Here is a 14,630-nt window from a genome sequence, read left to right as displayed (position 1 = left end):
TGTTTTCTTGTTCCTACTTAGCACGTAAGGGAAAACAGACCACTTGACAGATATACCCTGCTTCCTCTGTATTTCTCCATTGTCAAGAGCAAAGGAAATGGGATCGGAAATATGGGATAGGAAATATGAAATATGAAGCACAAAAATTGCTTCAGTGCACCAGGATGACCTATTCTATCTTCAACCCATGCACTGATTTTCACAGTGCTTTTCACAGTATGTAATTTGAACCTTAGTAGTGCCCCCTATAAAATGATCTAATGAAACCTGAGGTGGTATTGCCCTTGAATTGATATTCCCTTAAACTGATATTCCCTAAGCACTGTCTGCAACAGGAATGAAATCTTGTATTGATTTCTGGGAATGGATCACATTCTTTTTTTATTGCCTCTTTGGGATTGTCTGCATTCTGTTTGTTGCAATGTTTCTCTTATAAGATAACTTATTTTTTATTTTTCTTCCCCACCATTTCTCCTTTGTTGGTTTTGGTTTTGTTATTTGTTTTGTTTGTTTTTTTTTTTCTTATGGTGGGCTGCTTTAGAAAAAAAAAAAGCAAATGTTTGGATCAAGCCATCTCTGTTCAGTTGGCATTGCATTCTCTTTTGGCAAGAAAGTTGCCTTGTATTCATGGGGAATAAAGGAAGAAGGAAGCATTAAGGAATGGACAGGGTAAAAGACTGGGAGAAAGAGCTTTTGATGTAGTTTTGAATCCTGGGTGAGGTTAATGGATTGTGCAAGGTTCATGAGAAACTGGTGCAAGATCAAACTGAGCCTCAGTTGATTTCTGATTCCTCTTTTAGTTATTTCTCTATTTAGAAGTACATTTGCTTCAGCTTTATATGAAGAAGGAATGTAATAAAATAAAGCAAACACATTAGAAATTACTTGACACGGAGAACAACATAAAAAAAGGCCAAGCAATTTATAATTATAATTCCGTGGTTTGTCCATAAGACTGATGGGGGTGGGGAAGCGGTATAAATAAATAATTGTTGCATTTTTTTTCATCTTCTAAGGATGTTTTCTCTTTTCTTTTTGAAATGGGACCTCAAAACTTATTGTTGTTGCCTGATAAGCTCACTAACAGTTTGAAGTTTATAATTGTTCTTTTTCCACATTTTTTTCCCACATTTCAGGTTACAGCAACCCATTCCAACTGCATCATTAAAAAGGAGCAGGAGACCTGTCTGGAGAAGATACGGAGGGCAGCTGCCCTGAACCCTCTCAATGACTCTTCTCCAGGTGAGTTTCAGCTTGCAATATACCATGTACATTGAACTGATGGTTTCTAAACATTTCCTGTCATGTCTGCAGGGGTTTTTGGCAATGTCAATGCAAACATCTTACGGTAAGAGGTGCAATCACTGTAGCTGAATGAGCTTAGAGAAACATTCTAAGGACAAAAAATCAATCAGTGGGGATGTACCAGAACAATTGCTGGTTATTATCAGAGGTCAGGAATTTGCTTCTGTGCTTTAGGTGATGCAGTGGTATATGACTACAAAATTAATCTAAAAAGGAAAAAAGAAAAAAGAAACAGCATGTTTGGATAGGCCTTGGTAGTGTTTGTGTCTTCTGCTGGAGCAAGCGGTAACACCTTTTGGTGACTGGATATAAGACTGAGGGCATCATTGGTCTGTTCTGTAACAGCTCATTCCTTTCTCAGCTCAGTAATAATTCATGCCTCTCTCACATGATCTGAAGACATTTACAGGGATTAACATTGTGATGACCATAATCTTGATGAAGAATACTTGTGCTATGTCTAAGATAAGGAACTGAGGCCGCAAGCAAAGAAGAAGTTAATAGTTTAATATCCTGCCTCATTTCTCATTGACTGTGGCAGGAGCTGCCTGTGGCCAGCACCAGTGAGAAAAGGGCAAAGAATTATAAAGAAACTAATTGGAAATCAGGGTCTGCTTTCTGAGTCCTGTCCAAGCTGCTTCTATTGTGACTAGAATTAGTAAAACTGCAGAGAAAAGCAGATAAAACGCATTGTGTGTACGATAAAAAAGGTTTCTCTCCCCTTTTCTTCACCACATATTTTATCCCAGAAGCAAGGAGGAGCAGAATGCAGATATCTGTGTTACCAGAGCATCCTCTGAAGCAAGCCGTTCCTGCATTTTAGCTTCTTGGAGTATTTCCATCAGAGAATATTTATCTCATATCCATCCTGCTCTTCATTTCTTATATAAGGTATTTTTTCTTCTGCTTCCAGCTTTGGGCAAATGAACTGTGGTTTGGTGGAACTGAAGAAATCATATACTTCAGGCAGTTCATTTCAGCTCCAAGGATGTTTTGAGACCCTCTCTAGACAGTACAGAAGAACTTCCCAATTCTTCCCTGGTCCAGAAGTGGCATAAGAAAGGGAAAAAATGGAGAAAAAATTCTTTCTCCTCCCCTATTCCCAGAATGATGTTAGAAGCTGATTGTGAGCCTTACTTCTTATGATTATACAATGGCTATTATTTTTATTAAAAAATTCACAGATTTTCCCAGGTCAAAAGAGACCATTTCATCAGCTAGTTCTTCACTCAAATCCAGAATAACCCTTGTAGTTGGGGGACTATTCATATAGAACTCCTCGCCTTTGCCTCTTCCATATTCAGAAAGCACAGCTCAGAGATAAAGGATGTCCAGAGCCATTGGAAAGGCTTTCGCACCTCAATGTGATTAAAATGTATCAGGCATGCAGGCAGGCAGGGAGTGAATCTTTTTAGGAGCTAATTCAGCAGCAGAACTCAGCTGCTCTTCATTCTGTTGTCCCAGGATCACTATGCATCCTTTAGTTGTTCACATCCTGGTGCAACGAGTTCCCTAGATCATCAATCCTATTCCAGGGTGCCCACATGACACAAAAAAAGACATAATGGTAATAGTAGGATCTCTGCTCCTGTTTAGAGCTTGTCTTTTGCACTGATATTTCTCCTTCCTATAAGTACTGCATGGAGAGAAATGCACTTTGATGTGAAAAAAAAACATTTCATGGGTTCCTACATTTTGCAATAATTCAGCTCTCCTGCATTAGGTTTGCCCCCTTCCTATGTTCAGCATCTGTGTACACAGACATAAACTAAATGGTTCCCCAGAGCCTCTTTGGGTAAGATCCAGCACAAGCACAATGTTGATTCTGCAACTGCTACCACAGGTCTTGAAGAACAAGGCTGGCACTGTATTAGGAAGAGCATACAGCTCTGATTTGTCAGGGCTCTGATGTTTTCCTCTTTCCCTCCCCATTTACCTCTTGTGCTCAGATGTTATGTTCATTACTATTTTATTTTTCACAGCCCTGTTTTCTCTCCTGCTGCTGTGTAATGCCTATAATGCTTCAGAGACAATGGTTGCCTTGAGATTTTCTGTTTGTTTTTCTCCATGAGTTTTAAGATGGCTTCTTCTTCTTAAATGTTTTACAGTCTTCATGAGCCTTTATATGAAAAGAAATAAGGGGTGTGTGCTGACCCGTATGTCTCCATCCCCGTTTGACCATCACCTGCAGCCTGAATGAAAAAGAGAATTTGAAAAAAAACCCAAATCTCAGCAGGAACCAGAATGTGACTCCTTCGCTCTGGAGTGGGAATTAAAGTGATAAGGGGAAATAATGAGAGTAAAAGGCAGAAAATAAATGAATGATCACTTCGTATTTAAGTTCTCCAGGCACTGTAGCCAGGCTACATCAGTGTTTACAAGCTCCCTTTTCTGAGTTTTTGTTCCTGTTCTAACGCAGAGCTGCCCCAGTTCCTGCTGAACCCTCTTCTAACTGTCAGCAGTCTTCAAAGGGTGTTCTGCCAGATAAGAATTGATAAAGCTCACTGCTGATCCATATGCATTCTTTTTAATTTTTATTTTCTTCTAGACTCTGCTAACACACTCCCAGCCCTTGTGTTAAGAAAGAATGGCACAAGGGTTCCTCAGATACTTAATGACAGTTTCCTAGTTCAAGTACACTTATTATGGAATTAATCTAATTAAACATTGAAAACTGCAAATGCATCTACACCACAAATGAGCAAGTCAGATTGCTCATTTGTAGCTCTGAATATCTGATAAGCAGACTGAAGACATAATTCAGTTAAGATTAGATGATGCCATTTTTTCTCTACGGTCATATATGGGAGTAAGGGTGACCATCTCAGTTGTAAATATTTACACTGTAGTCATCTACATTTTATGAGAAAAACCCTACCTCAAGCATCTGTCTCTGTTGTACTGCCTAGGTCATGCTAAATGTTGTGATTACCTGAAGAAATTTGGGCTGTGATTTTTACTATGGGATGTTTTGATATGTAGGTGTTTGTGGTTTAAACCAAGTCCCCCAACTCCCGGAGAGTTAGGAAGGAGAATCCAAAGAATGTAGCCCCCACGGGTTGAGATAAGAACAGTTTAATTGCTAAGGTATAACACAAATCACTACCGCCATTACTACTACAAATAATAATGATAAAGCCAATAACAAGCGAAAAGAATACAACACCCCACCAGCCACCGACTCATAACTCACTCCACCCTGCCTGGCCGAGCACCGCGTGCTCCCTCCTCCATTTTCCTCCAGAGCTCTACCCCTCCAGCTCTCTCTCTCCCAGTTGCATCCTGGGCATCACGTGCTATGGTATGGAATACCTCATTGGCTAGCCTGGGTCAGGTGTCCTGTCTCTCCTTCCTCCCGGCCTCCCCTCCTCCCCGGCAGAGCACCTGCTCAGAAAAGGCCTTGAACAAAAACACCCCCAAAACATGCCCGCCACCAAGCAACTGCTCCCAGCCCAGAAGCCAAAACACAGCACTGCACCAGCTACAAGGAGAAAAAAATGACTGCAACTGCTCAACCCATGACAGTAGGTCTTCATGCCATCCATGTACTTAACTGTAGTGGATCTACTTAGGCCTGTGTGACCTCAAAAGACAGGCAGATGTTCAGCAGCCTGCACATTCATGCTTTCCACATGCGTATATAGTGGCAAAGAGAATCTCCTAGGTGTCTTCTGCTTCCTGGTGAGCTTCTATCTGACCTAGCTGTAATTCCAAGCGTCTTATACATTTGGATGCACTAGTCAGTTTTAACTGATTGTTCAGGGTCACAGCTGGGAAGTATGCTACTCAGAGAAATCCCATAATAGAAAGAGCCTTCCTGATAAAGTGTAGAACATTTCTCCAGTTGTAGATTGGCATGATAGGCTTTTCCCAGTCTGTTGCCTGTCTTGCTTTCCACAGCTGGAACTTTATATTCCTGATCTGTCCTCTGAATTTGGTGCTCTCTCAAATGGTGGGGGAGTTGAGTGCTCTATGAATTTGGTCCTCTGATTTAATGTTTATAAAGCCTCAAATGCACTAGTCTGGAATGAGGCAAAGTATGGTAACAGTGAACACAGAGAACTTGAATAGAAATAGGAGTGATTAGGAGTCATTGGTAATTTTGTGGTTCATGACTTGACTTACTGACAAATTAATCTTTAACTTGTGGTCCTAGTTAACTAATCCCACTTCCGTCCTTTCTCTGACAAATGTTGAAAGGCAGTGGCATTGCCAGGCAAGTCAAGAAAATAAAATGAAATATGTATCTGTTTATAGTCAATAGATCAAAATAAGAACTTAAAAGACACTTAGAAGTATGTACAGGACTTAAACTTGCGTTATTTTAGACATCTATCTTACATTGAGAAGACTATAACAAGTGCCCATTTCTCTCCCATTGCCTATTAAAGCACTCATTACAGAGGTCTGAAGTTAGGTGGTATGAATACTGTGAATAACAATGTATCAGTACTGGAAAGAGCAAAATCATCACAATCCAGATGTAAATTAAGCTGCAGGCTCTATACAGAATCTTGTTCTCAAATGGAGCAGAAGCTAAAATGGATGTTGCTAGCCTACTGTGAATTCAGCTCCATTAGTGAAGCTGAAGGCCTGGAAGTGCCTTGTCATTGATAAAGTTCAGGATCAGTTTTGACAGGGGAAAGAAAGGATTCTGTGCCACATAAAAACTGCTTTGGAATGTTCTATGGAAAATTTTCTTGCTAGTCATGTCTGGAGACAGGACAAAACTCTAATGGGTGAACCATAGGTATGTTGCTGTTTCTTGGAAAAAGCTCTAGCATATTTCTTTCTTTGCCCTCTATAATATACAGCCAAACTATATATATGTATGTACATGTGGTCTGCCTGGCAAAACAAATAGCATAATAATGATAATTATATCTGTGAAGGTTTTCTGGTAACAGGGATTAAAACCCCATCCATGTTGTAGCCTAGACGTAATATGAAGATGTACATATTATTATCAGTTGAACAGAGATAGTAATTTGGCATTGTAATTTAGCTGAGATCATGGTCTTAGGAGCAGAAATAATTTTCTGCAGAGCAGTGTTGTGCTTGTGTAATCCTACAATTTTTTGCTTCCAGATCTATCTGGGTTGCCATTAGACAGGGGGTCTGTGTACAGTTCTTCGTGGGGAATCAGTGTCTTTGATAATCCTATGTGTCTCAGTGTTGAGAAAATCTTTCCTTAATATATATTCTCTTTCTCTTCAGTACCATGTGTTATTCATAGTGTAGTCCTAAACCATGGCAAATTGATGGAGTGTGTGGGGCTGTAGCTGCATCATGCAGTACCAGGAAGGTATTCTGCCATGGATTTTCCACTACACATGATAAATACGGATACTCCAGTCTCTGTCCTAAAAAACTTATTCCCAAATCCTACTAGTTCTTATTCACTGCTTTGTCTCCAAGAATGCAATTTGTCTCTCTTGATTTTGGTAAATAACCTAAATTGTCTAGTATAAACTATGTCTAAGTAGCCACTGGATAGCTGTGGGTCCTTCCTTAGAGCTATTCCTTTCAAACTGCTATGGGTTCCTGACATTTCTGGGATAAATTGTTCTCTGGAATGTCCTTTCTCTCTACTAACTTAAGAGGGAAGCTGGAGGACAATTTAAGCTAAATGGACTCTCTAAGAAAGATAAAACTTAGGGGGAGTGATCATTGGACTGGGGATGGTCAGTTAAGATGAATCAGAAAACATGCAAAAGTTGCTGTAATGGAGCAGAAATTTCTATTATCTCCTTGGGCAGCTTGAACACATCCTGCCAGTACATTACACACCATTTCGGTGGTTTAAATGAGGCCTACCTCCTTTGCAAGCCCTGCTAATAAATCTAGTTTTAGTTATCTTCTCAGCATATGCTGGACTTCCATTCAGATGGGAAATGAAGTACTGGAATTTAACAGCTACATCTCTGAAAACACTATTAACTGCAAAACACGTGTATAAGCTGCTATTCCCATCCTATAGCATATATCTGTAATAATTTGTATCTGGTTATTTCAAGGTTGTTACTTTTGTAATCTCCAGAATTGCCAGGAAGTCCTTTAATGACCAAGGAATGTTAAGTTAAAAGAAAGTGAAAGATAGAATGGAATTTGTACAGGCAACTGGGTAAGATACCGACTCAGATCGAGATTTTTTTTTTATTTTGTTTTATTTTTTATTATTTTTTAACATTTGGAAAGAAAACCCACAATTATTTACACAGTCCCACTTGTGAGTTCCTTTTTTCTACAGTGACATCTACTTCATTAAACCATACCATCTCTCATTTTTTGTCCAACATTAAATCACATCAAGAAGCCCACGCTTGTCTTCTGCTACATGGTGTACAAAATGTGAGATGAGAAGATGAGCTAAACAGGGGCAGCTTCTTTCCTATATATGCAGAAGCTATCAGAAGTGAGTGTTTACCCTATATACTTCTTTATTTACTTTCAGCTGTTGGTTGTTGGTTTTGTTTTTTTTTAAATGACTGTTTTCCAAAACAAAGTGTATTAGATGCATTTGCACAAGTTTTACTGCTAAGACAATTAAAACAATTCCACTGCCCCAAGCTGCTATTGTGAGCATTGCATGTAATTGCAAACATGATACACCAGGTCACTCCATTTAAGAAATGAATGATAAACAGTAGTAAAACTTATGTAATGAAATGAGTGATGTTCTTGTGCCTGTGCTCCTGTGATCTTCAGTCATGAACAGCTGGAGATCGCAAGACCTCACTTGGAATAGTGTGTACAGTTCTGGTGTCCTCAACATAAAAAGGACATGGAACTGTTAGAACAAGTCCAGAGGGCGGCCACAAGGTTGATCAGGGGACTGGAGCACCTCCCATATGAAGACAGGCTGAGAAAGCTGGGGCTGTTCAGCCTGCAGAAGAGAAGGCTGCGTGGAGACCTCATAGCAGCCTTCCAGTATCTGAAGGGGGCCTACAGGGATGCTGGGGAGGGACTCTTCATTAGGGACTGTAGTGATAGGACAAGGGGTAATAGGTTCAAACTTAAACAGGGGAAGTTTAGATTGGATATAAGGAAGAAATTCTTTACTGTTAGGGTGGTGAGGCACTGGAATGGGTTGCCCAGGGAGGTAGTGAATGCTCCATCCCTGGCAGTGTTCAAGGCCAGGTTGGACAGAGACTTGGATGACATGGCTTAATGTGAGGTGTTTCTACCCATGGCAGGGGAGTTGGAACTAGATGATCTTAATTAGGTCCTTTCCAACCCTGACTATTCTATGATTCTATGACTCCTTACAGTCATTTAAATTTTTAACATCTGCAGTACCATGGCAGAAAAAAATTCCCACACAGACTATTATCATGTCATCTGAATTATAAGTGACTGACCATCTATGATTTTAGTACAATTTTCATCAGGTCTTTGCAGCTCCTTTTATACTGTGTGCTTGTGCTGTATCCCATCAGCTGCTGTAGTCTTCTGCAGAAGAAGATATATTTCAGTGCTGAATTAAAGAGTTTCCTTGTATGCAAACTGCATTCATGAAGGTCCTGGAAGCGTATTGTATTTCTGTGCAAATGTGAGTCAGGTGTCAAACAAACAGATATCCTTTTAAAGGTAATTTTATGAAAATGCTCTTTTGTTCCTATTCCCATGGCATATTTCTGTGGCTGCCTGCTATATTTGCTGACAAAAGTAAGTCTTTATTGCTTCTTTAGATTGTTAGTCTTGCTGAGAAAAACACAGCAGTAAGAGTGAATTCGATTCTTGCTGGAATCAATGGCACAGTTGACTGGTTTCTAGGATCTTTACTTCTAGTGATGAAACACAGATTAAGACAGCACTAACTTTGAATTATTCTGCACTGGCAGTGACAACATTTCAGAGAAATCCTAAATTAACCACAGAATTTGCTCACGTCTTGTATTCTAGTGTCCAGTAACTATCTGAAAAGAAAGAATTAAGGAATTACTTTGAAGTAATTACATAATCTTTAAGGTCCCTTCCAACCCAAACCATTCTATGATTTTGTGATCCTATGATTCTATGAAGAAGGACGCTAGAGCAGGAACACAGTGTGTGACACTGGTTTTTCATCAGCTGACAGGGCTATGAACTTGTGGAATATACAAAAGTTTTCCAGTAGAAGTGTGTATGGGAACCAGTGCATCTGCTGCAGAGCAGCATGATGAGACTCTCCGTTTACTCATGCTGTACTCACACTTTACTGGGGACTGTGGTCACACAGTTGGTCATTTGCATGAGACTACAATGGTAGTCATCAAGCATCATACAGTATTCTTCTGTTTCTGCCTTGTTTCTATTCAATTCTTCATTCAGTCTCTCATTAGAGGTAGATTAAACAGGCTTAGCAGTAGCACAGCCCAGGAAGTGAGCTTGTTGGACCTTGTTTTCTGGGATATATGGGACTTTTGTGATGTAAGGTGGCATTGTTTGAACTTCCTCAATTATCCTTCTCTACTTTGATATGAGGTTGATAATAATATCAGGGTTGGGATTTTTGGTTTGGTTGGGGTTTTTTTTGGTGGGTTTTTGTGGGTTTTTTTTGTATGTTTGTTCAGTGAGACAACATGGAGTTTTTCTCATGGAGCTTGAGATTTCTTGCCATTTGTTCCTTTATTTCTTATCTCAGCTATTGTCCTGAAGCTTCCTTCCCAGTCAGTGGACAAAAGTTGGCATTTTGAAGGAATGACTTCATCAGACATATTTGAAATGTCTCCTTTCAGATAAGAGATATTGTTCTCTAGGATTGCCTATTTCTATCTATTCTTAAAAAAAAATGAGGGCTATTCAAAAGTAGATGTTGGTGATTGGTCAGCTGAATCTCACTGTGGAAAGCATATTTGCCAACTGCTGCTTGCTTCATTAATGGAATGGGTGTCTGTACTTAAGCCCCTTGCCACTTCACAAGAACCTCTACATGACCTCTTCTGACCCCTCACAATAATATGATACATCTCCACGCTATTCGAAGCAAACCTCTCTCCATTTGAATTTAAAGAAGGGGAATCCGAATTAGTCTCAGGCTTGAACATGGAATATGATGCAGGGCCATTTGCCCTATTCTTCCTAGCTGGATATGCAAATATATTAATAAATGCACTAACCACCCTCCTATTCTTAAACCCCAGCTTGCTCAACCTACCATCAGAACTCTTCCAAATTATCTTAGCTACAGAAACCCTACTCCTTTCTTCAGGCTTCCTATGGAGCCAAGTTCCATATGCAGAATTCTGATATGACCAACTCATGCACCTCCTCTGAAAAAACTCGCCCCCTAGCACTAGAACTAGCACTTTACCTCTGACAGACATAGGAGAATAGTAAATACAATAGGGAAAAAAAGGGGTTAGAGCAAATTCCAGTGGCTTTCCATTAATAACAGGAAGTTTTCTGTATACTGTTAAGAATCACTTCCTTTTCACCAGTGTATGGGCTTCTAGAGGAACATTCTGTATATTTTGTATATTTAGAATCAGTCCTTTTGATATATGCTTGTATGTAGGATCTCTTGAAAAGTTCTAGTCATGAGTCAAGTGTTGTTAGACCAAGATTCAAGAGAGTCTTCGTAGCCTGTTCCTTACTGTGAAATGTATTTTTCATATGAGACTTCAGCAAACACTGATATACTCACATAGGTGGCCAATCACTAAAATTGCTCAACTGTACAATTTCAATTCTTGTTTCATCTTATTCTGAGCTACATGCACTACTTCTTAATATACCTTGCAAACTTAAGCCAAGAACTTCATTACAGGAAACTGCCTACTCAATAATACATGCAATTGTGTAAGTGTAATAATTTGGACCTCTGACAGGTTTTGCATATTGATTTTTCCTCAGCAAAATAAAACTGAAGAACAGTAAGTTAAATCATCTTCAGACAGATGAGCAAGTTACAGTACTATAACAAGTTATTAACTACTCCGTCTGCTAAGCAGTAGAAAAAAATATCTATATGTACACTCACCATGGCAAAAATTAGATAATTCTGTTTCACTTACTTCCAAAAACAGAAGTGCAAAGTAACTTACATTCATAATAACACCTTAAATATCAACTCCCCAAGCCCTTACTAAACCCTACGTTTTTCCACAAAGTTCTCCATATTTCCGCTTCATTAGGCACTTAAGCCATGCTCTTTCTTCTATTGGAAATTAGAATGGAGCAGTTCTTACTCTCCTCTGCAGGATGCTGAAGAGATTTAGAAAATGGAGACATCCCTGCACTACCTCCTGAACTTCATGGCATCCTGGCCTCTTCCATCACTGGAAGAGCAAGGCAGCAGAAACTGTGTGTCCAATATTAACAGTTGTTTTGTTTGTTTGGTTTTGTTTGTTTTTTTTTACTTTCTGGGCAACGGAGGATGGGGGTGGGGAAAAGGAGATCCTTGGCTTTGCCCATGAGATGCCAGCCAGCACTGCTGACTCAGAATGTGCATGGTAATATGCTCCTGGCAAAATAGAGGAAAAGAAAATGTACAATAGTTTTCCCAAATTCCTTCCATGGATAGAAGGAACAGGAAAGGACAAAGAAAAAGATCTCTCAATTATTTCATGCAGTTTTCCAAACTTTTGTAAAAGAGATGAAGCAAAGAAGAACTTCTCTCATGTTTTGTTCTGGGCATCATAAAACTTGATGTGTTGAAATATTCATTCTAGAGAGAATATTGAATGCTCTATTAAAAAAAATGAACTTGGCCTGTTCTGGTTGTTATGCTTCCCAGCTTAAGATTTTGTTCTCTAATATGAATTTTGTGGTGCAGGAATACTTCATCAATACCATGCTGAAGTCTAAAGGTGAAATTAATCTCCTGTTAGCTGTCTGAAAGCAGAATGTTTGGTTAAAGTGGACATGTAGGCTCCTCCATGGCAAATAAAAAAAAAAGAAAGAAAGAAAGAAAAAGAGTAAAAAAGAGAGTAAAACTTTATTTGACCAGCCTATATTTGATATATATTTGAAGTTATTTTTTTTTCAGATACTTCAGAAGTAGGATAGTATACCTTCTTTCCTTTTGATGTGTGATCTGATTTTTCCTTATTTCATATCTACAGGAACAGTGAATGTTAGAGCTCAATTCTAAACCAGTTTTTTTGTTTGTTTGTTTTCTAGGGTTTTTTTTTTTCTGTTTGTTTTGGTGTTGTTTTCTGTTTGGTTTTTGGTAGGTTTTTTTGGTTTGGTTATGGTTTTTGTTTTTTTTTTTTGGTTGGTTGGTTGTTTTACTTTTTTGGTTTTGTTTTGGTTTTTTTTTGTTTTGGGTGGGGGGGTGTTTTTGTTTTCAAATATTATTCCTGCAAGATAGTTGGAAAGGAATAGAATTTAGGAAACTTGCCAACCAGACTTCATACTGATCTCATTTTAAATTAATGTTCTTTTTTTTTTTTTTTCATTTCTGAATTTTGCTCTTGGATGCCATGAAGACTCATGAGTTTGACAGTTTGATGAATACATAGCATCTTATAAATTATTTACAGATGAATCAAAGTAATTACCTGCCTCTTACACCATACTGTAAACATGTAGTTTACAGCCACTTTCACTTTATAGCTACTACAGTATTGTTTTCTGAAAAGATTACTAACAAATCACACTTTTAAGATTTCGATAAGCCTTAAACTAACCACACCTTTTACCACAAGAAGAGCAGCAAACACCCAGCCGACAGTAGGAGGTTCTGTTGTCAGCACCAGGAACAGCTCTCTCCCTTCTCCACTTATAATTCTGCTGCTGTCAGCCTCCAACCTCACCACCCACTGGATTCAACAGGCATATTCAATAGTGTTTCAGTAAGAAGAACCATACTGGGCTCTGTATTTAGAGGAAAATGGCTTCCTTGGGGAAAAATTGCATCACTGGATGTTAGACATCTAATTTATTGGCTACATTAGCTGGCTAGTCTCCCAAGACTCTTTGTACAGTTGATGGATACTGAGATTTACATTCAGTTTGCATATTAAAACACCTAAATCAAGGCGTCTTAATATACAAGCTGAGTCTCACTCAAGGTGTGTCCATAACCTTAAAGAGATTATTAACTGTCTATTTCACTTCCAAGTCCTGGATTTTCTCCTTCTGCATAATTCACGCATACTATATTATTTTCTGTAGGATTTGTTTGTCTGGGGGGTTGTTTGGTTTAGTTATGCTTTTTTTTGGGGGGTGGTGGTGGGTTATTTTTTTTTTTTGGGGGGGGGGGAGGGCATAGTTTTGTGGTTTGTTGGTTTGGAGGTTTTTTTTGAGTAAACCAAGTGGAAATCCTACCCAACTAGCTTTGCCAGGCAAGACAAATGTCTGAAAGTAAATGATGCAGTTTTCACTCTTCAAGAGCAGAGCTGTGTCTTGTGGATGAACACCTGCAGGTGCTCTTCTTATTGATTCCTTTCCTTTCCTTTGTGATTACTCTAAAAACCATTTCAGACTTTCTGAATGCCTGCCTTTCTATAGCACACTGCACTTTTGATAATCAAGCCATACATTTCATGCATACACTGTTGCTAGAATTGATTGATTTGTTTCCTATGCAGAAAACAAATAAAGGAAGCGCAATCAAACAATGCAACTAGAAATCACAACCAAAACAAAAGGCAAGGTTAGAATAATCCGTAAGTGAGTGGCTATCCGTGACCTGGGTGAAAAAAATACTGGATGTAAAAGTCAATGCACAATGAAATGCTTTAGAAGAAAAAAACAATTATTAGAGTGTGTAAAAAGAGTGTACCCAAATCCTGTGACAAGAGGAAAGCCAAACACTTCATTAAAATGTGCTAAAGGATTGTTGTATGTGTTTTAAGAATATGCCTTGTCTTTGTTCAGATGATGTGAAAGTACTTATATCTGCCCCAGATTTTTTGGTCATACAGCCAGATGACTAATATAATTGTACCCCTTTTCTGCTAACCTGCAAACTGCTTAAAACAGAAACCATGTTATCATAATTGAATAAGCTAGAATAAAGTTAAATACAGCACCTCCAGTCCTTAGAACTATTTCATAATTGTCTTTGTACAGGATATACCAAATTCACTGGTCTGTTTTCCATTATTCTGGATTGAGAACTAATGAAGAAAAATTCAAATGGTATGATTACTACACTTGATCATTCCTGTTCACATGAATAAGAGTTCTCTCTAGGATTACAAGTGGAGTGGGTTTTATGTGCTTTCTAATTTTTCTTCTACATACGACCTAAGTTAATCTATGGACAAAGTAATCTATTTGAGTATATGCAAATATATACCTATACTGTATACCTGCATAGATACATACCTATACCTATAAATAACTTCTAAATCTGAGTTTTACAACAGAGGTTAATTTTATATCTGGTAAGT

The 14,630-nt window shown here is 38.6% G+C and overlaps 1 protein-coding gene across 1 annotated transcript in view; it reads left to right on the top strand.

Moving 5' to 3' along the window:
• Positions 1-14,630, top strand: part of LOC101877234 (pituitary adenylate cyclase-activating polypeptide type I receptor) — a 133,248-nt gene that overhangs the window by 53,054 nt on the left and 65,564 nt on the right. The window contains exon 3 of the mRNA XM_031049800.2: positions 1,137-1,242. Coding sequence (XP_030905660.1) covers positions 1,137-1,242 — 106 coding nt within the window. The remainder of the gene's footprint in view (positions 1-1,136; positions 1,243-14,630) is intronic.

The sequence above is a fragment of the Melopsittacus undulatus genome, chromosome 1 (assembly GCF_012275295.1).
Source record: "Melopsittacus undulatus isolate bMelUnd1 chromosome 1, bMelUnd1.mat.Z, whole genome shotgun sequence".
Lineage (NCBI taxonomy): Eukaryota > Metazoa > Chordata > Aves > Psittaciformes > Psittaculidae > Melopsittacus > Melopsittacus undulatus.
Note: the sequence above shows the minus strand (reverse complement) of the source record. Positions and strands in the feature narration are given on the sequence as shown.